This window comes from Centroberyx affinis, unplaced genomic scaffold (assembly GCF_046629955.1).
Source record: "Centroberyx affinis isolate AG114_WGS23_722 - 3 ecotype Tasmania unplaced genomic scaffold, CSIRO-AGI_Caff_v1 ptg007676l_1, whole genome shotgun sequence".
Taxonomy (NCBI): Eukaryota; Metazoa; Chordata; class Actinopteri; order Beryciformes; family Berycidae; genus Centroberyx; species Centroberyx affinis.
In genome coordinates this window covers 1,174-21,076 of record NW_027283871.1, presented here as the reverse complement: position 1 = coordinate 21,076, position 19,903 = coordinate 1,174, and the positions used below count along the sequence as shown (strand labels likewise).

General features: G+C 41.6%; 2 protein-coding genes and 3 non-coding genes across 5 annotated transcripts; all 5 read left to right on the top strand.

Annotated features, from left to right (window-relative positions):
- Window positions 1-10,628, top strand: LOC139639768 (pannexin-1-like). The gene is made up of 8 exons (XM_071513917.1): window positions 1-156; window positions 1,309-1,532; window positions 3,759-3,874; window positions 5,408-5,595; window positions 6,160-6,438; window positions 6,541-6,763; window positions 7,581-7,848; window positions 8,183-10,628. Exons 2-8 carry the CDS (start codon window positions 1,352-1,354, stop codon window positions 8,269-8,271), a joined length of 1,344 nt encoding a protein of 447 aa, XP_071370018.1. The 5' UTR covers window positions 1-156; window positions 1,309-1,351; the 3' UTR covers window positions 8,272-10,628.
- Window positions 10,629-11,468: 840 nt separating this feature from the next.
- Window positions 11,469-14,094, top strand: LOC139639770 (mth938 domain-containing protein-like). The gene is made up of 3 exons (XM_071513919.1): window positions 11,469-11,629; window positions 12,262-12,357; window positions 13,354-14,094. The coding sequence occupies exons 1-3, from the start codon at window positions 11,498-11,500 to the stop codon at window positions 13,492-13,494; spliced, it is 369 nt and encodes a 122-aa protein (XP_071370020.1). The 5' UTR covers window positions 11,469-11,497; the 3' UTR covers window positions 13,495-14,094.
- trnar-ucu (transfer RNA arginine (anticodon UCU)) lies at window positions 12,564-12,655 on the top strand. The gene is given in 2 exon segments: window positions 12,564-12,600; window positions 12,620-12,655. It is a non-coding gene; the product is annotated as a tRNA-Arg (tRNA).
- Window positions 14,095-18,098: 4,004 nt separating the features above from the next.
- Window positions 18,099-18,289, top strand: LOC139639771 (U2 spliceosomal RNA). The gene has a single exon (XR_011694882.1). It is a non-coding gene; the product is annotated as a U2 spliceosomal RNA (small nuclear RNA).
- An 892-nt stretch (window positions 18,290-19,181) lies between these two features.
- Window positions 19,182-19,264, top strand: trnal-cag (transfer RNA leucine (anticodon CAG)). The gene has a single exon. It is a non-coding gene; the product is annotated as a tRNA-Leu (tRNA).
- Window positions 19,265-19,903: the final 639 nt, after the last annotated feature.

Sequence of the window (19,903 nt, the reverse complement as noted above, 5' to 3'; positions counted from 1 at the left end):
TCCCGAAAGTTCTGTTTTTGTCTCGTCTGTTGAGTGTGTTTAGTTTCGTCTCGCTGCTGCAGTACCAGTGTTGTTTAATTAAAACCATGCTAGTCAAACAGACTGATTAAACCAGAGGGAAGTGATGTTGTTCCGTCGTTAGCAGCCGGCCGGCAGGTGAGTTCAGGTTCAACATCAAGTTTTATCATAATCCAGATACTAACGTCTGTCTAGCCGTTTGACTACAGCAGATTAGAGGTAACGTTACTGACTACTGGAATTTTAAAATAACCGCCCTGTGAATAACTGTCAGTAACTCTGCTGGAGCTAAAGTAAGTGTTTTGTCTATCCATGCCTGCCAAACACAACGATTCATTTTTTAGTGGTTCTCGTTTGATTCCCGAAGAAGAAATTCGTCTTGTTGTCTCATTTACTTGATAAGGACTAGTATGTTTTGTCTTATTTCTCGTGTTAACCTGATCACACCCCATAGATTCAATAAAATGCAAATTTTGTTTGAGAAGCGATTTGAATTTGCGCTTAACCGGGCCTGCCTTTCACTTCTGCTCATCAACAGCACTGTAAAATCCGCTCCGCGTGTTTGTCCTTTTATTTTCAGTTCTGGTCTTTGAAATAAGCATCCTATCCTTAATCCTTCTTAAAATTCCTTTAGACAGTCCTTAAAGTAATCTGAGATGAACAGCTACCAATCTAAACAAAAATCAATTAATGATACTACCTAATATGATGTATGCTATGAATTAGATTAGGTTAGATAAATAATATTAGATCAGATTAGATTAATTAGATTAGATGATATTAGATCAGATTAGTTTAATTAGATCAGATTAGACTAGATTAGATAGTATTAGATCAGATTAGATTAGATAGCACATCCCATTGGGGGAATTTGGGCCGTTGCAGCAACAAGTAGTAATAGGATCCATCAAAGAAGAATAGGATTATAACTAAAAATATAGCAAATAATTTATATAAACAAATTATAGTGACACAGTTCCAACAAAATTACATCATAAATATTTATACCAGCTTTAAAAGGTGGTAAACTGTATTCTGCAAATAGCCACCAGACAAATACTAGTAAATTCTGTCTGGTGAGTTTGTCTAATTTACCAGCCACTTTGCCAAGTCAGCACCCAGTGTCCAGAGGCTGCTTTGCATTCTACAAATCAAATTTGGCTGGTAAAATGACTACAGTAGCTGCTGTATTTTGGAATCCACCAGGCACTGTGGGTGAACATGTCAATTTCCTGCCCAGAGAATGAGGCAAATATATTTTAAACAAAGGTTTTGATTTTGTGTCTGCAGGCGTAACTGTTCGTCAGCTGCAGGTAAACACCTGAGCAGAGAGATGGCGATCGCCCATGTGGCCACAGAGTACGTGTTCAGCGACTTCCTGCTGAAGGAGCCCAGCCAGGCTCGGTACCGCAGCGTCCGGACCGAGCTGGCTGTGGACAAGATGGTGACCTGCGTGGCGGTGGGCCTTCCCCTCCTCCTCATCTCTCTGGCCTTCGCTCAGGAAGTCTCTGTCGGTGAGTGGCGACCTGAGTTTGAGTCCAAGGCTATTCCAACACCAGTTTGAGTCAGGGCCAGGTCCAAAGGGGGTCGAGACCAAGTCAAGACTGAGACCAGAGCAAATCAAGTCCTATTCATGTCCAAAATAGACAGTAAACAGTGCACATGTCTTTCTAAATGCCCAATAGTCTGTCTTGGGATCTGTTTACGATGAACGTTTATGATAAGCATTTAGCTACACTGACAAAAAATATATTGAAGACAGCTAGAAACAAAGTAACAGTAAACATGTCCCTGTCTAGGCCAATCAGTAACAAATATGCCCCCCCCCCCCCCCCATAATATGTAATTATGAAAATGTGAGAACGCATTGGTGAGATGCATCATTTCAGCAAAATCCAACAAACTATCTAGCAAGTAAGCAATCTTAAAATCTCCCCCAATTTCATTTTGGGAGACACAAATTTCACTTAATAGGCAAAATGACATTGGAACAGGAAGTTGTGGTGTAGTGGCCTCTTCTTGATGTCTTCTCTGATTGGCTAAGTGTTGATGAGCTAAACTGGGCTGCTCCCATTCCAAAAAGGGTCACACAGATCCTTCAGATCCTGACATGTCACAAGAGTCACAAAATTTTCAAATAGGAGAATGCAGATTTGCGAGTCTACTTATAAGGGAACTGTGAAATTCAGTAGGTGTAAATGTATTGAGAGCTTTACAGGCACAAAACTGAAGACATGTCTGTACTAAACCCTTCAACATCCAGCTGATTAATGCATAAAGTTTTTACTAATCAGTGTATATAAATTTTACATACCATACACGGGTGTAATCCCTCAAATGGTTTGAAGTGGAGGGGAGAAAATACACGAAGATGGACCAGGTGGAGAGAAACGTATCTTTGAAAATTTTTAGATAGGCTGGAAAAGGTCGAGTCAACATCCAATAGTGGCTAAGATTAAGAAAAGTCCGAGTTAAAATTAGCACAAAACTGCAAGAAATCCAAGACATCAGGAAAATGGTCTGAAGACCGGACTCAGGTACTGCAGCTCTGACTGGAGGCATGAATAATTGACAGAGAAGGAAATTAAATTGTTTTTATCCATAGGCAGGTGGCTGGTAAATCCCTAAAACTCCTGGTTCTAAGGAAACGCTGTTAGAGTAGACAAACTCACAAAACGCTGTTTCCTTCCTGGGCTTAGTTTTGATACAAAGTATAAGTAAAGTAGTCATCAAGAGGAATTAAGGCTGGAAAACCTAAATTCTTCTAAATAGGCACAACAAAACAAAATAATATAGTTTTTCAGCCTGTTTTTCTCTTAGCACATGGACTACTTTATATTTTGTATTTCACTGTCGGTCACACACACTCTACTAAGCCGGAGAAGAGGAACATGGTTGGACATGACGTTTATTTTTGCCTCAGTTTTGATGCAGACAAAAAATGTTGGCTTCATGTCGGGCCTGGTTCAAAGTTTCAGCCTTGTTACTGCAGCTTCTTCAGAAGTACAAAGTGTTGGCTGCAAATACGCAACAGCTCTTAATAATATTTCCACTAAAACCATTTCCATTTCCAGCTCTTAATAACATTTCTTTACTATTTCACAGTAACTTAGCAGATCCCTATGCTGCTAAGATGGTAGGACAGCTTTCACTTTCACCTGTCAGCCTGCCCCTTCGACTGGCTTTACATGCAGGCGGTGATCAGATTAGATAGGTGATTGAATAGAGTATATTGTCTTTTTATAGTCTGGGTAGTTTAGTTTATTGTTTATGCACAACATGCACAACACTGTTGTGCTGGAATTAGCTGTAGAGCTAATTTTCGTCTGCAGTCCCTGGGCAGGAAATATACAGTAAATAATACAAAGATGAGATTTTTCAAATGTGATTCGGGATGGCATTTTTGCCCATAAAACCCTAATTTTTAATGGAGATTACAGTTTCCTATATCCAAGAGACAACCCGCCTTGTATGTTTTGAAGAGTTTACAGATCAAAATGTTAACTGATAGAGATAAAAGTCAACTGTTCAATGCTCGCTGACTCTTTCCCAGTGTTCACACACCTCATAACCCTGATCTCTTGCTATCCTCCTTCATTTTAATTATCTCATTTTTGTACGTTTGTGGTCTTTGTTTTCACAAAGCAGTTGGAAATTAAACCTGTTTGTTAAAAGCACTTTTTGAATAAATTGGGTGTGACTTATTACATGCTGTCTGTGCCTCTGTGTGTTTCTCTCAGGTACTCAGATCAGCTGTTTTGCTCCTTCTAACTTCTCCTGGAGGCAGGCTGCTTATGTTGACTCCTACTGCTGGGCAGCTGTTCATACACACACTCTACCTCTGTGGCTGCACAAGGTACACACACACACACACACACACACACACACACACACACACACACACACACACAGGGTTATAGTTACCTATACTACTGAAAGTTTTACTGTTAGTCGTTATGTTGAATATTTAACTTTTGCACACACTCACACACACCACACAGGAAACATATTAAAGACTACAATATTTTGCATAATATTTAGTATTAGGGGAGTCAGTGTTACTGCTTGAACAGGAAGCATTTTGATGAGTCTTTCGGGGCACCATGCCTGGAAATAATAAAGGAATAGCAACAACTTCATTAAACCTTTTTAAAACTTTTGTATTTGTTCAACAGGATCCACTGGTTTAACCTGATAAAAGCAGGGTGTTCCCTGTCAGCCTGCCAGTGTTTTGAGAATGACAAAAATGTGAAATATTCTCCAAATTATGTTAGATTTCCTTGCATGATGCATTTGAGTGAAAGTAATACAGTTTCAAGCCAGCAGAGTCAGCCCTAGCAGTAGGCTCTTGTGTTGAGATTGAGTGTGTTATTTTAATTTTTTGAGTGAGATGTTCTAGGCTAAGGGTAACGCTAATGACAGGGTGTGATAATTGACGTGACACATGACGTGTCATTTGATGTTCCTAATTTGATCTTCTATCATGGCGACACTGCAGGCAGCAGATTTAAAGCGTCAGCAGCGCTGGCACTTGCATTTCACCACTGCCATGGGTAAATTTTCATTATCATACTTTCGTGAGTGAGTGACGTAAAAGATGATTCACTGCCTGATCTGCAGTTCGCTTTTTATATCTGAAGACCAGCTAGACTGTATTGTGTTCATATTTTGTCCATACATCTGAAATTGTACAATTGTATGCTACTTGCGAAATTGCTTGCTTAGTTTGAAATCACTGTGTCACCTTTATAAGTTATTTTGCTTTGAAATACATGAAAGGTCTCCGCAGTTCCAGAAATATCACAAAAACAGCTGTTTTGTTCTGTTCCTCTGCTGACGCTCCGAAACTGAGCAAAGTTCAGAGCCAGACGTGTGAAGGTGGTTTGTTGTGCCACTTGATGCTTCAAGTGCACATTGGGCCTTTGAAAAGAACTGGCATAGCCTATTTGAAAACACCCACGTCTGACTCTTTGAGTCCATTTCTGCCATTATACATAACCTCAGTGGTTTTTGTGTGTTATTAAAGACTCCTGAATATCCTGTCTCTATGTAAAATCCACCCAAATGGTGATGCTGCCGCCTGAGCCTCTCTAAAAGTCAGGAAGAAACCTTGATAAGTAGGCATAAAGTTGTATACAATGGATATTCATACAGTATTTGTTGTTACTAAGCTGCTCTTTATTCCGTTATACTGTGTTCCACCCTTTCCTGCCAACCTTTCCTCCTCAAATATCACCACTATCACTAACAATAACAATAAATTATTATAACTACATCTGTAAAGTAAAATGAGCATACAGCATGTACTGACAGTCAGCTATAGTAAAGGGAAGACTTGCTCTTCTGGCTCCATTCATTCCAGTATTTTCCCGCTTTTCTCTCCTCTCAGTTCTTCCCCTACATCCTGTTGCTGGTGGCAGTGATGATGTACACCCCGGCGTTGTTCTGGAGGTTTTCCGCAGCGCCGCTCCTGCAGTCGGACCTCGGCTTCATCATGGAGGAGCTGGACCGGTGTTACAACCGAGCTGTCACCCTGGCCAAACGCATGGCCACCTCCGGCCTGCCCTCCGCAGACAGGTAGGACGCCTGCAGCCAGCTCAGGTTCGGGGTCGTGATTTGAACGTATGGATTTTTCAGATCAGGTTTTATAAACATCAACATCTCTTTGTCGAATTAGCTGTGATACCTTGGTATAATTACTCTAAACAATGGTAGCCTCAAACTCACACCAGTTGAATTGTTAGTGTTAGGGTTTCTCAAAATTAAGACCACACTCTGAAAGCTTTAGCTCCATTTGCGCCTTCCTCCTGCTTTGTGCCATAAAACAATCACTGTTTGTGCCATGAATCAATCCAGCTGATTTGCTGCAAAATCTGACCCAGTGGCACACACTAATGATTAGTAAATCCAAGAACGGATACCTGTGTCTACGTGGAGAACTGTCTTCAAGTTGTCTTGGACAGAACAAACTTTTCAAGAACGCGAGAAGAGAGAACATACAGAGATTTGTGACTCAACTTCACAGTCTCTGGACACCAAATGCGAACCACGCTGTAACCAAGTGTTCCTCTACCAAGTTATGTTGTTCACTCTTCTTTCTCTCTCTCTCTTTCTTTCGCTCCTTCCCTATTCCCTGAGCAGCGACCCTACGGAGGGCTGCTTCATGTACCCGCTGGTGGAGAAGTACCTGATGACCAAGCGCTGCTCGCGGGTGCTGCTGTTCCGCTACCTGCTGTGTCGCGGCCTGACGCTGCTCACCCTGCTGTGTGCCTGCGTCTACCTGGCCTACTACCTCCGCCTGGCCTCCGTCACCGACGAGTTCGGCTGCTCGCTGCGCGCCGGCCTGCTCGCCTCCGACCCCACCGTCCCCGAAAAGGTGCAGTGCAAGCTCATCGCCGTGGGAGTCTTCTCCTTGCTGAGGTATTTTCCGGTGGGATGAGATTTTCTCTGTGCAGCATGTTGTTTGAATACGACAGCAGGGCTTGACTTGAGTTGATTCTGAGTGTTTGATTCTGTTTCCAGCCTCGTCAACTTGGTCTTGTTCATTGCGCTGGTTCCTGTAGTGATCTACGCCAGTCTCCGCCCCCTCTTCTGCCACGGATACGCCCACTTCCTGGAAACCTACCAATCCCTGCCCACCGTGAGCGTCCTGCCCAGCCCTAGCGGCCAATGGGACGACCTCTCTTTGTATCTGCTCTTCCTGGAGGAGAACCTCAGCGAACTCAAGTCCTACAAATACATCAAGGTATGTGTGTTGCGTTCATGTGTGTCCATGTCAACTCTGATCAGGTGTGACAGCATTTTAAAGGTTAATTCAAGTTATTTTCAACCTGGGTCTTATTTTTCGAATTTTTGCCATCATGGCGATCGATTCTGATCAAAATTTCGTCAATTGCCTCACTGTAGAGCTACATATCTTTCAGTTTGCAAGGAGCACTACTCTCTGATACAGCCCAAAGAGGCCAACAGAAACAGTCGACCCCAAAAACGATTAAAACACGGCCTTTCAACACAATAGCTGTGTAATAACAGTAATTTCACATCAAGTCAATAACACAAGTACCTACATGAGAGATTATCAGTTAACAAAAAACAAACAGATGCAAATAAAATCTGTTAAATATTTCTGGAAACCCTAAGTAACAGGGCAGGAAATTAACTTTTTTCTGTTGCAGTCTTTTGGGGTCGTTTTCCTCCTATACAGATTGTGTGGATAACCCCTGTTAGTAACCCCATTGTATGGATATTTAAAAAACTTTGCTGTGTTTCTATTTTCATTTTTTTCTATTTGTTATTTTATTATATAAATCAAATATAGATTAAATTGTAAATTAAATTGACATTTTACATCTTCGTCTATCCATGTAGTAGGCCCTCTTGCATTATCTGGACTACTTTCAACTACAGCTGACATTCTATATTAAATTAAATGTTTTATTATTGCTGATCTGCCAATATATAATTATTAACTGTGGAAACTAAAATTGGAATATATGGTTATAAAATGAATTGCAGCCCTACATCTATCCTGTTTGTATAATGTACTGTGTTTCTCCCTGTAGGTCCTGGAGTTGCTGAGAAAACGAGGAGAATGCTCCGGAGAAGACTTTGACTCCATGGGTCTGCTGCAGACGCTCTGCCTGGTGAAGACGGACGCTGTGGACGGGAACAAAGCCTCCGCTGCCACAGGGAAACCGGATCAAACTAAAGCTAACGCTGCCAACCCGAACGGCAGCCCCACAGCAGCCAGCGCTGGAGCCGTGAAGACCGGTGCCGGAGGTCCGAACTCGGCCCCGCTTAACGACAGCAGGATAGAAACTGAGATGAAGGGTGAGTGTGAAGAAGGTGGAGTTTCCCCTGAAATACCCACTTCCTGCTTCTTTTATCTGGTCCATGAAGTAACACAGAGCATGTGAGAGATGTCAGCAGTCAGGTAAAATGCTATGATAAAGGAGGTTTATCTGAGTTTTGTGGGTTCAAAAATCATAGGCAAAAAGAAATCAACCAGAACTCACACACTGGGAAAAAAGGAAGACATCAAAAAGAAGCCCACTGATGTTAAAAAAAAAAAAAAAAGACAAAAAGACTAAGAACTAAGAAATTGCACAACAGGTAGAGACCATCTTCAGTTCTGAAGTAACACAAAATATATTTTTTTTCCCAGAGTTCACTCCATTGCTGCCGGGAAACAGCGACACGACGGGCGGCAACAAACAGAGCGAGGGAGGGACTGTCCGCCAGCGAGCGATGTGATTGGCTGCCGGCATGGCGTTGAGACTGACTAGTTATATTTCAAGGGGGGAAGAGCGATTTGTACTTCTGATCCGGGGCCGATGGAAGCTCAAGTCTGGCCGTCTTCCCCACAACTCAGTCCAAACAAAGCTGACAAAACTCAAAGATATTCAACTGCCTGACATACACAAAAACAAAACCTTTTAGTCTCCCAGTTTTGAATGATGTCCTCGATTGTGATTGGCTGAAGAAATAGAAATGCTGGATTTTTTTTTTTACTGCCTTTACTCACAGCCGAAGCCAGGCCGTTCTCCTGCCCGGCACAGTGAATGGTAAATAAAGTGAGGAGAAAGGTCTGGCAATATTACTAGACACCTGGTTCTAACTGAGAGGAAAACTCATTTTGGTACTATTCGAATGTGTGGAACCACGTAGAACCCAGCCTGTGGGTGAAGTACATGCTTCAAATACTACTGGTACTAAGGGCAAAATAGAGAGAACGATGTGACTATTCTGCTCTATGAATTATGGGATATAATGACTTCAGACTGACTTCAATAGGCCGTATACTAGTTGGCTGAAAATGTCAGGATGTTATTCGTACTTTATACACCTATCAGGGATGTGACTTTTCAGGTCTTTTCAAGATTTATGGGTTTTTGTTTTTGTTTTGATTTTTACTGATAACCTGTTTAATTCTGTTTATTTCCTTTCCCCATGACTTCCTGGTTTGACCACATCCCTGATATGTGTATGTTTGTTTACCTACTACAGTAAATGCAGTATGGTTAGTATGCAGTAGATACCGTTGCAGTACGAGAGGTTGGTCACGTCCGACATGAACCATAGCCTTGCTGCCTAAACCGATGGGATGACATGAGGGGAAAAAAACTGATGAGATTACGAACTAAACTAAGCGGAGTATCGCTGCCGTCGCAAGAAAACCACATATCTGCAACACGTACATCTGTCAGGGAGGGAGAAAACAGTGCTGTATTCACTCATGCATGTAATGAAATTATACAGTGGGGGTTTTACTAGGTTTTCATGGCCAAAGGTTCATGAAACTAACTAACTAAATCACCAAAATCGCAATTATGTGGTTTTCGGCAACAGCAGGGATATTTATTTGCACTACTGTCATTCTGGGAGAATGCAATTTTGTGAGATTATCGATCACATTTCAATAAAAATATTTTAAAGGGGATTACCACTAAATCAGGAGTTCATTCATGATATTCATGTGTTGTACGGTCTAGAACACACCAATGGATATTTGTGAACATGATGTGAATTTTCCCAAAGCCAGAAACCAGAGAGCTAAGAACTTGAACTTGTGGACTTACATGTCACAGCATGAGTCTGAGTCTTCGTTCTCTGGTTTCTTTTAAGGGAGAGTTTTCAGGTTTTGCAAATATTGATTGGATTGTCCAGACTATGAAAATAATATATGAATTCTTAAATTGTGTGGTATTCCCTTTTAAGCCAGCCAGATTATGTGTACAGGATAGTTTTCTCTTTTGCAGATTTATGTTAATCATTCTTTTACATATAAAACCAGCCAACACAGCCGGCACAAACAGGGAGATTTAATCTGAAAATGCTATGTTCATTGCCCAATATTTAACCGCCAAAACATAATAGTAAAGGGCTTAATATAGGTAATAACTTGTCAGAGTTGGTGTCAATTTTCTTTTCCAATATTTGAATGTCTCAACCTGAAATTGAACTCTTCATATAATATTTGCTTGGGAATCTCAGGGAAAACCCCATCTCATTACACTATAAACAGCTGTCACTGTAAATGTCAGACTTCCTGTGTATTAGCCCTTTTTGCCTGCCTGTATATGCTGCAGTAAATGGATTATTATCATGACATGTAGTTTCCACTGTGGTAGGATTTTGTGTTTACATTGGTGTGCGTGTGTGTGTGTGTGTTTCTGACATGTTTTATACACTTTTCTGCTCTTATTTTCAAGTAAATGTTTTGGGATCCCACTTTGAGCATTGGGACAATTTTTAAATGTACAATCTTGAAAGAAACTGCTGTTGTCTTTGTTATGATACTTGTGACATTTATTCTGTCTGCATTTGGCAATTTCAGAACGGATACTTTGATATAAACATCTGCTGGTCGTGTTTGTAATATGCTGTAATATTTACACTTTTTGAATTGTTGGAAAGGTTGCTGTTGAGTTTTATATCGTCAGATTAGTTTATGAAGGTTTAAAGGTCAGAGTCTAACTGGGTGGGACTTCACTTCACCCAGAGGTAAGAGGAAGACTTGGCCGTTTCTGTCCAAATTAAACGATTGACTGAAATCTCTCTGACATTTTCTTTGTTAATGACTTCAACACATGCTGCTTTAATACCGAAAGATAGCCAAATAAAATTGTTTGTTGTTTAACAGGAACTTAAACGTTATGTTCGTTTAATGGCTGCTTTATTGGCTAACAAGCTAACGTTAGCTAGCTAACTAACGTTAGCGTTAACGTTATAACAACAAGCAACTTAGTAACTCAAACGAAATAAGCGTTATTGTTGAAATAACGGCTCAAACAACAAGTAGCCTACTAACGCTTACATAACTAACACAACAAGTACTATTATCTGACTGAATAGCATATGAGTTGGCAACAAAAACAGTTACTTATTGCACCAGCGGTCACTAAAAGCCGTTTTGCTAGCGTTACATTCAGTAATGTAACTCAGTAGTAAGTTAGCTAAGCTAAAGGAAAGGAAAGTAAACTACGGCCTGCAGTCAGTGATCAAAATGGGGCAAAAAACTACAAAAATACATGTCAGCAAAGCATTAATGTATGCACATTCCCTTAAGAGTCCATATCATCAGTTTGGTATTAACGTTACTTGATTTAGTTTACCCACCTTTGAATTTGTGGAATAGTGTTTACCCAACTTTTTTAGGCCGACATACTGTTACATCCTAATGATGTAAAGTCACAATGCACAACATAGTAAAATGTATCAAACTGAGGCAAGTTATATAAGCACAGGTTCACTGACTGTAGGTTATAGTTTACTCTTTTCATTTACCCTTTTGTTAAGATGTATGTTAGCCTAAAATAATAAGGTAAACTCAATTGTGCAAATAAAAGCTGGATAAGCTGAGTTTAGGTGGGTTTACCCTCCACTACATCCTTGTTTACATCCTAATGTCACCACAGCAACAGTCCTATCTTGCCTTCCACCTTTACCTCGGCCAGTCAGCAGGAGGCGCCACTCCACCATGTCTTCACCAGAGATAGCATCAGTGTCCTGGGGTCAGATGAAGGTGAAGGGATGCTCCTCCACCTACAAGGACTGTAAGGTCTGGCCTGGAGGCAGCCGGTCCTGGGACTGGAGCGAGACCGGGACTCAGGTGAGGGGGATGCAGAGAGTGACGATGACACTCCCCAGTTTTCATTTTAAAAAATAGACCAGAAAGATCTTTTACATTTCTCTTTGCCCTTTTCCTTATTTAAGATTAAATTGATAAGCATTCTGCCTTCTTAAGCCTATCCACAGTACAGCCTAATTTAAATATAGGCCTTTCTTGAGACCGACTAGTCGACTTATCATTCAGACAACCTAGTCCAACTTGAAAAAAATTGACTTTTGCACATTCCTAGTTAAGTGTTAAGTGCAGTAGATGTAATAGCCACACCATTTTACCACCAGCCTCCACTGGATTACACCTCAGAGTTGTTGCTCCCAAAAAATTTGCACCTGAAATAGACTTCCCTGTGTTTTCAGTAGTTTTATTGTGGGTTTTGACTCATGAGCTCATAAGATCCAGGAAAATGCTGGTGTATGATATAATCAAATTGCACTGCCTGAGATGGTTGTCAGATATTTTCTGAAAAGCCTATATTTTTAACATTTACAGTTTTTTCATAATTCTAGATCCTTACAATAGGAGCAGGAAAACGACTGCCAGCCGTCATTTAATTTAGGTGGATTACTCTTAACTTTAAGTTGTTTTAATGTGTAAATCTCTGCTCCCCACAACAGCACAGCCCAGGAGTGCAGCCAGCGGATCTAGAGGAAGTCCTGAAGGTGGGAGTAGACACGCTGGTCATCGGCAGAGGCATGAGGGAGGCTCTGCAGGTGAGAGCAGGGACCAGGCAGGCAGGGGATGTGAACAGTGAATTTAAATGAGCTATTCAGTGTCCTCGCTCATCCAGTTTATATGCAGTCAGCAAAAATAAACATAAACATCGGGCTGGTGAACTCAGATAGAGAGCAAGGTTAATACAGCCAAGGTTGTGGTTTCCACCCCAAATGAGACAATGAGGCACATGTGTTGACCATCTGGCTCCGTGGCGCAATGGATAGCGCATTGGACTTCTAGTTGAAGATGGGAGAGGTAATTCAAAGGTTGTGGGTTCGAGTCCCACCGGAGTCGCAGTTTTGGTCAGCAGGAAGGTCCAGTGGTTGGTGAGGTCATCTCCCAACAGGAGGGCCGGGGTGCAATCCCCCATGTCACCGTCCCTGTTGAAGTATCCTTCAGCAAGATATATTAAGTAATAATCTGGAACATATTCATGTAAATAAATACATTTGCTTCTCTCTGGCACCAATTGATATAACACAGCAGTGATTCAACCTTTATCCAGAGTTTATGAAAGCTTTTAAATTTGCTGTTCAAAAACACCCGGTGTGAGGTAGGTTTTTCCCGGGCAAAATCATAAATACTGCTCTGTTTTCCAGCCTGCAAATGTGAGCGTTAACCCCAGACTCTCCTCTATAACCATAGCCATGACTCTTTTCCTCCATCTCTGCCCCATAGTGACCGATCTGGTGCAGACCTGAAACAAAGTTGTTTATCTCAAAAACTACTCACCACACAAAAGTTTAGCTTTGCATGTAACAATACTTTCAGCTTGTGTGTAATTTGGCCCATATAGGCAGACTTTGAATGCTACAGAGTGCCATGTAATTGTGTTGTCCTGGATTCAAATCTGGCCTGTGAAGCTATATAAGGAGAGGGTTGATATAATGTGGAATTAAAAGTACCTATACCTGCCCAACATCCCACTTGAAAAATGTTAGATTATGAAACATTATTAATCAAACTCTCCTCTCCTGCCTCCGCTCCTCCAGGTTCCCTCCTCCACTCTGGACTTTGTGAGTCAGAAAGGCGTGGAGGTCCGAGTCCTGCAGACGGAGAAGGCCGTCGCCGAATACAACAACCTGGTCGGCCAGGGCGCCAAGGTGGGCGGGGTCTTCCACTCCACCTGCTGATGATGTCACCATTGCCGCGCCAGCTGCCATCACCCGTGCCAGCTTGTTTACTTCAGGGAGACTTTGTTTGGGCAAATGCTGAGCGGCTGGCTGAGCACAACAACTGGGAGCAAGACGAAGACACTTCATTTAAATAAATCATCAAGTAAATATGAATAATATTACTACCCTAAACTACCTTCCCTCCACTCTGATTGGTTCGTGCTTCACCAGCGCTTAGGCTTCCGTTGAAAATTAATGACTTTCTATTGCCCATAATCTGAATGCACCTTAAGACTTTTTGGCTGGACCGCAACAGCGGGGCCAGCCCTATAAACGCGAATGTCTGTCACTGACTGACTGAGTGATGAAGTTACACCATTGGTCGGCCGTGGCACGTGGCACATCATAGGATCACAGAGCCAGAAATTTAAGTTTCGTTTTCTCCGCCATCTTGTTTCTCCGCTGAGATCAGGAGCCCATTTCTCCCACACAGTAAGCAGGCTGACCAATATCATGCATGTAAGCTGAAGCTAACTGAAGCTAAAGTAGAATCTATACAATTATATCATAGCGCTATTTATTTTGATGTAAATGCTCAGTCCACCTGAAGTCCTCTGTTCTGTCGGTGGAGAGAGAGACACAGACAAGCACGGAGGTTTCAAAGCACCGAGGGCTTCCTGCCGACGCTTCCCGGAGTTTCCCGGGGCCACGGTTCCGGCCAGTGCCGATAGCTGGGCGCCAATTTGTTCCCGGTGATCCGGCCGAGATTTCGGCGGGGGTCCCGACGCCGATGCGTCACCGGGTGTCCGGCAAACAGCGTTTTCGGCACCGATGGGTACCAGAGCGACAAGGGCTTGGATCGGGAGGCTCGATGCGGGCCGTGGGCGCGGTGGAGAGGACAGCAGCGGAGAGAGGAGACGGGACGCGCTGGAACAGAGATCAGTATGGATGTATGGACTATTATTCTGTATATTAGCAGTCTACAGCGGAGTTAGTTACACCATTGGTCGGCCGTGGCACACCCATACACGGTCCAGCCATATACTAGGTTTTGACCTAGTCTTGTTTACCTGTTGATGATACTGTTGCTGTTGTGCCAAATCTAATCGCCTTTGCATTGTGATTGATCGCTGACCGTGTGACCGTGGGACCAGAATTATTGTGGTTTGGCAACAGTACAGAAGGATGCAGCTTAGTCCAGTGTTTCTCAGAGTGGCGGGACCATTCTGACATTTAGCTGTGGGACAGATTTAGTTTCGTTTTGATTAGTTTATGTGACATAAAGAGACCCCATTGGGCTCGTAAAAACATCACATCTCAATAGAAACAAATCAAGATTAGAAGCACTAACAGAAACTAAACTAAAACTGAGCTACTAAGCCAGGAAGACACCGTCTTAATTCGGCTGTTCTGTTCATTTTGAGTTTAGCAGGCGAATCAAGAGTTCAGTCATTCCATGATTATTCCACGATGAATTCCATGATTCCATTCAACAATCATACAGGGAGAAATCCATCGTAGAGGAGGCAGAGAGACCAATTTCTCCACCCACAGTAGCAGAATATAGACCAGAATGCAATGCAGCCACAAGGTGAAACACGTTTTCTCAACTAGAAAACTCGATTGCTCTTACTATCGCCATCTCTCTCTCCTCCTTCACGTATTACGCACAGCTGAATTTGAAAAATTCTCTGGGGGTTGTCGAAAGGCATTCTGGGAAATGCAGGAAATCTCTAACTGAAGTAGAAGTAGATGAGTCGGGTTGAGGGAAAGTAGGTACACCAAAAAAGTTCACTTCAACAGTTCATCAAAAAATAACTCCTGGAATGCATTGAACATCATAGATTGAAGATATAAAACAGTATTAGAGTATCCCAGGGTGTTTTTTTTTCTTTAAATTGAATCCAATGCTATGCAATGTCTTCATTAAAGTCAGAAGCTTTGTGTAATTACATTGCACTAACAATGCATCAAGATCAGTAAAAATGACTTATTCCTCCTATTTGTACAGCAAAATAAAACAATCTTTGTTATGAAAATGACTCAGCTGCGCTTAATAAGGATGAAGCATTGTTATCACAGTTACTTAATTTGATATATACCAAAAATGTACAGGAATTTCTCTTGATGATATTGGTCCGAAGACAGACTTGCCTTGATAAACATGTTCTGCTTCTTGTGCAATAAACAACATAAATGCAACAATGGCTCTTCATCCTGCCGTTTTAATGAAATGGAGTTTACATATTTGCTGATTATTCACACCTAATTAGCCGTGAGCAGTGTGAACACAGTCTTTTTTATTCATGTTTGTAATAAAAACACATTTCCTGCAATTCTAGTTTCCCATGCCAATTTTGCTCATTTTTACCACAAAAATCGGAAATTGGAAAACAATTGACACAACTCAAAGGAAATAATGCACCTGACATCTTAAAAAATACTTTTGTTGAAGGATGATTATTTATGACAACAAAAACGCTAGAAATTAAATTCGACCTTCTGAACTGTGAGAAACAATGTTTTAGCAGTATTTTTTATTCTGAAGAGCTGCCCGCGTGACATGTGCGTGCAGCAGCGTAACGTCAACGTCATCAGAGAGCTAGCATTAGCTTTAGCCTTTAGCTTTAACCTGCGTTTTGGGAAAACGAAGGGCTTTATTGGAAGTTAAGACTTGGGGGGAAAAAAAGGTGAAAGTTTGAACTACCGCGTACAAAATGAAGCGCTTGGCAGGTCGTTTTGTATATAAACGTTTGGGACGCTGATAATAGTAGGTAAAAAAAATCAGCGCCACCTAGCGTCCTTTTGAGGCGATGGTTCACCCAGCCGTTAATTGGTAGTATGCAAATGAACAGGTGTGGGTAATCTGCGTGTTTAACACTAGAAGCATCATAAGTCCTTCAGAAACGAACATTTTAACACAAAGTAAGCCAAGTTTCCATTGCTGTCATGGGAGGAGATCGTCAGAGTGTCTTGGAGTTACAGCCTGTACTTTGGTAAAGTGAAAACCACCCGAAGAAGAAGGATTTTGTGTATTCCGAGGAGGAGAGAGGTCAAAACATGGCGCTTCATTTCTCAACCGTCTTGTTCGGCCTTCGCGATGTTTCTCCACCAAGACGTGTTGCGGTAAGTTTATTTTACTGTGGTTTCTATAATGGGTGCCAGCGGGTCAATGTCTCGTCTAATTCATGGGTAGCCTGTCCAGTGAGTTTCTTCAAATTGAAGGGTCAACTCTAATGTTTTGTAACTTGTGTAGACGGACTGTGCACTATAAGGCCTGTAGTTTCTGAGTAGCCCATGTGCTTTTCAGGCCGGTTTGCTGTGCCCTGAATTGGACACTTAAGTTTTCAGTGATGAAAGTGCAAACTGAAGTGGTCGCAGTAGTGCTGTAGAGGAGTAGGCTAGCCTTTCACGGCAGGCTATTACTAACCCCCCCCCCCCCCCCCCCTAAATTGTGTTTATTGAACTCGACAGTCAGCCTAACAGCACATGAATGCAGATATTTGTGTTTCTCGGCTCAATTCATGCAGTAGTTCTTTCTTGCCAGGTTTGTCTTATGGGATGGGGTAAAAACGCATTTAGTTAATAGGCAATTCACACCCTCTGCTTTTATTCACGTCTTGAACTACATGTAGGCCTATTGCAGTAAATTACCGTGTGCATGCATTTACTTTCTGAACATGCATTGCAAATTCGGGTTTAGGGTTTTTCTACATTCAATCACCAATTCCCACATGGCTTTCTTTCTAAAATGCTATATTTTCATTTTGAGAGAAAATGTCCAATCGATATGATTTTGTGTCTCATAATTATGAAAAGTCGGAGTTTCTCAAAAATATGAGATACTAGTCATATTTATAAAATACTAGCTAATGTTTATGAGAATTTTTCATGAGATGGTAATAAAATAGGCTATAGTTGTCCTGGTTTACATTTCCTCATGTAAGCTGTTCACATTGCACTGTATTGCACTGCCAATTCACTGATTTGTCAATTTTTCTGTAGGTTTCCGCATGTATAATCTTTCAGTCATTTGTTAAACATTGGTGAATGAATGCATTTGGAAAAAATAATTTGTAAACTTGCGGCTGCTAGAATGGTTTACATGCGGATATATGACCACATACATGGCCACTGGATTGTGCAACAGGTGAAGCGCTGCAGTTAGCTTGATCCTCCACTAGATGCTGCTAGAGCTCCATTTGTTTTTGTGAAGCGAGTTATTGGATCGTACGGAAAATATATATTTTCTTCGCCAGCAGACTGTTCTGTTCAGATTCACAGTTACATTGCATCTTTATCATTCAGATTAGAACAAAATATACGCACGTTTCCTGCTAACGTAGCCGTAAATGGGATTTCGATTCCTCCGATGTTTCTGTTTCCTGTTGGACTAGAACGCACCACGTGACCAGGAAGCGCCTAGAAGTTGCATTCGCGAGCCCTTCGTTTCTTATAAATAACATATTTTCCTGAGGTTATATGGCATTTGACACGTTTAAGGTTAGCGTACTTTTGTTCATTGTTTCTTGAATGGTCTTAAAGTCATAACTTCGGTCCAAACCCGTCAGTCAGAGTGATATCGCCGAGAATGACTCCTTTGCCTCTGTTAGTATAACGGTATCGCTTCTCGGCCTTTTGGCTAAGATCAAGTGTAGTATCTGTTCTTATCAGTTTAATATCTGATACGTCCCCTACCCGGGGACCATATATTAAATTGATTTTTGGAATAGGGAGATGGAATAGGGGCTTGCTCCGTCCACTCCACGCATCGACCTGGTATTGCAGTACCTCCAGGAACGGTGCACCCTCCTCTCATGTTCAAAGTAATAATAATATAGTTGATTACTAAAACAGCTGAAGAACGCCGGTGGACTTAGTCAGTGATTTTCAGTTGTGTGCCATTGTAGTTCATTAGCATTTAGCTTTTCATGCCAGTCAAATACAACACCAGATGATTTCCACTAACTATTCCCAAATTGAGTCTTAAGCGCACATGGCTAAAACCCACTGGATTATGTCACATAAAGTCAGTTATTAGTACTAATTCGTTCTATATTAATGTAAACGCTTAAAATCACAACATGAATACTGTTAATTGTAATTCAGAAATATTCCATGGGCTTGAAATTGTAATAATTTGGCTATACTATACCTAATTTTCTGACTGCATTACCTAACCTAAAATCAGTGTTACTTTTTTAAATTTGAGACATTTGTACTTAACAAGTGGGGTAATGCGCGCTCCTGGCAGTAACTATGATATAATAAATCCAACAGCTTTTACAAGTGTTTTGATGGATTCTTTTTTATATTTGAGACTACTCAGGCAGTGGACTTTGGATGGTGGATAATGTATCTGAAATGTCAAAAAGAAAAAGTATGGCGAGACACAGAAGAATATTACTGGTGATTACGGGTGGTGAACTGTGATCATCAGAGGGTGAACAGTCACCAGTGGGTAAAACATGGAATTGAGTTTATCAGAAATCTACAAGATACAGTGGGGTTGACTGTAGTGTTATTAGATGTGAAACAGCATTCAGTTAGGTGAAATGGTTCTGTTATTCAGACCTCATCTTATATGTATTGTAGAAGTGATAGTTTCCCATGACATCTGTTTATATTTGAGACTACTTAGACAGTGGGCCTCGTTAATGTTACTGACTGCCCCTTTAAGTCTGTCTGATAAATAGGCACATGCAGTCAGGATGGCCGAGCGGTCTAAGGCGCTGCGTTCAGGTCGCAGTCTCCCCTGGAGGCGTGGGTTCGAATCCCACTTCTGACAGCAAATGTTTTTGCACTGGCTCTGTGATGTGTAATGATACGGTGGTGAACTGTGATAATCAGAGGGTAACAGTCACTAATGGGTAAAACATGGAAGTGAGTGTATCAGAAATCATCAAGATATAGTGGGCTTGACTGTACAGTGTTTCCCACACGTAGACTTTACTTGGGCGGGCCGTCAAAGTATATTTGGCGACCCATTTTAGCATTTTTTTTTTTTTTATCCGTCCGAGAGAACGACGCCATCCGCGATCGATTAACTACACTACAAAGAAAACTTTGTGGCTGGCCGCCACAAAATCAACACTGACCGCCACAAATGTTCTTTTTTTTCCACTATCGTCGCACAGTCGTAGAACTGCTTGTAGCGCATTGATTCGCTCAGCCCCTAATTGCTCCACGCCATCTCGCTTGCTCTCTCTCTTTCTCTCTCTCTCTCTCTCTCTCTCTCTCTCTCTCTCTCTCTCTCTCTCTCTCTCTCTCTCCCTCTCTCTGTTGCTCGGTCTCAATTTCAATTCAATTCAAAGGGGCTTTATTGGCATAGGAAACATACGTTTACATTGCCAAAGCAAGTGTGAAATAAAAACAAATGTACATACAATTAAAGATATACTAGAATAAAGAAATGTGTAAACAGAGC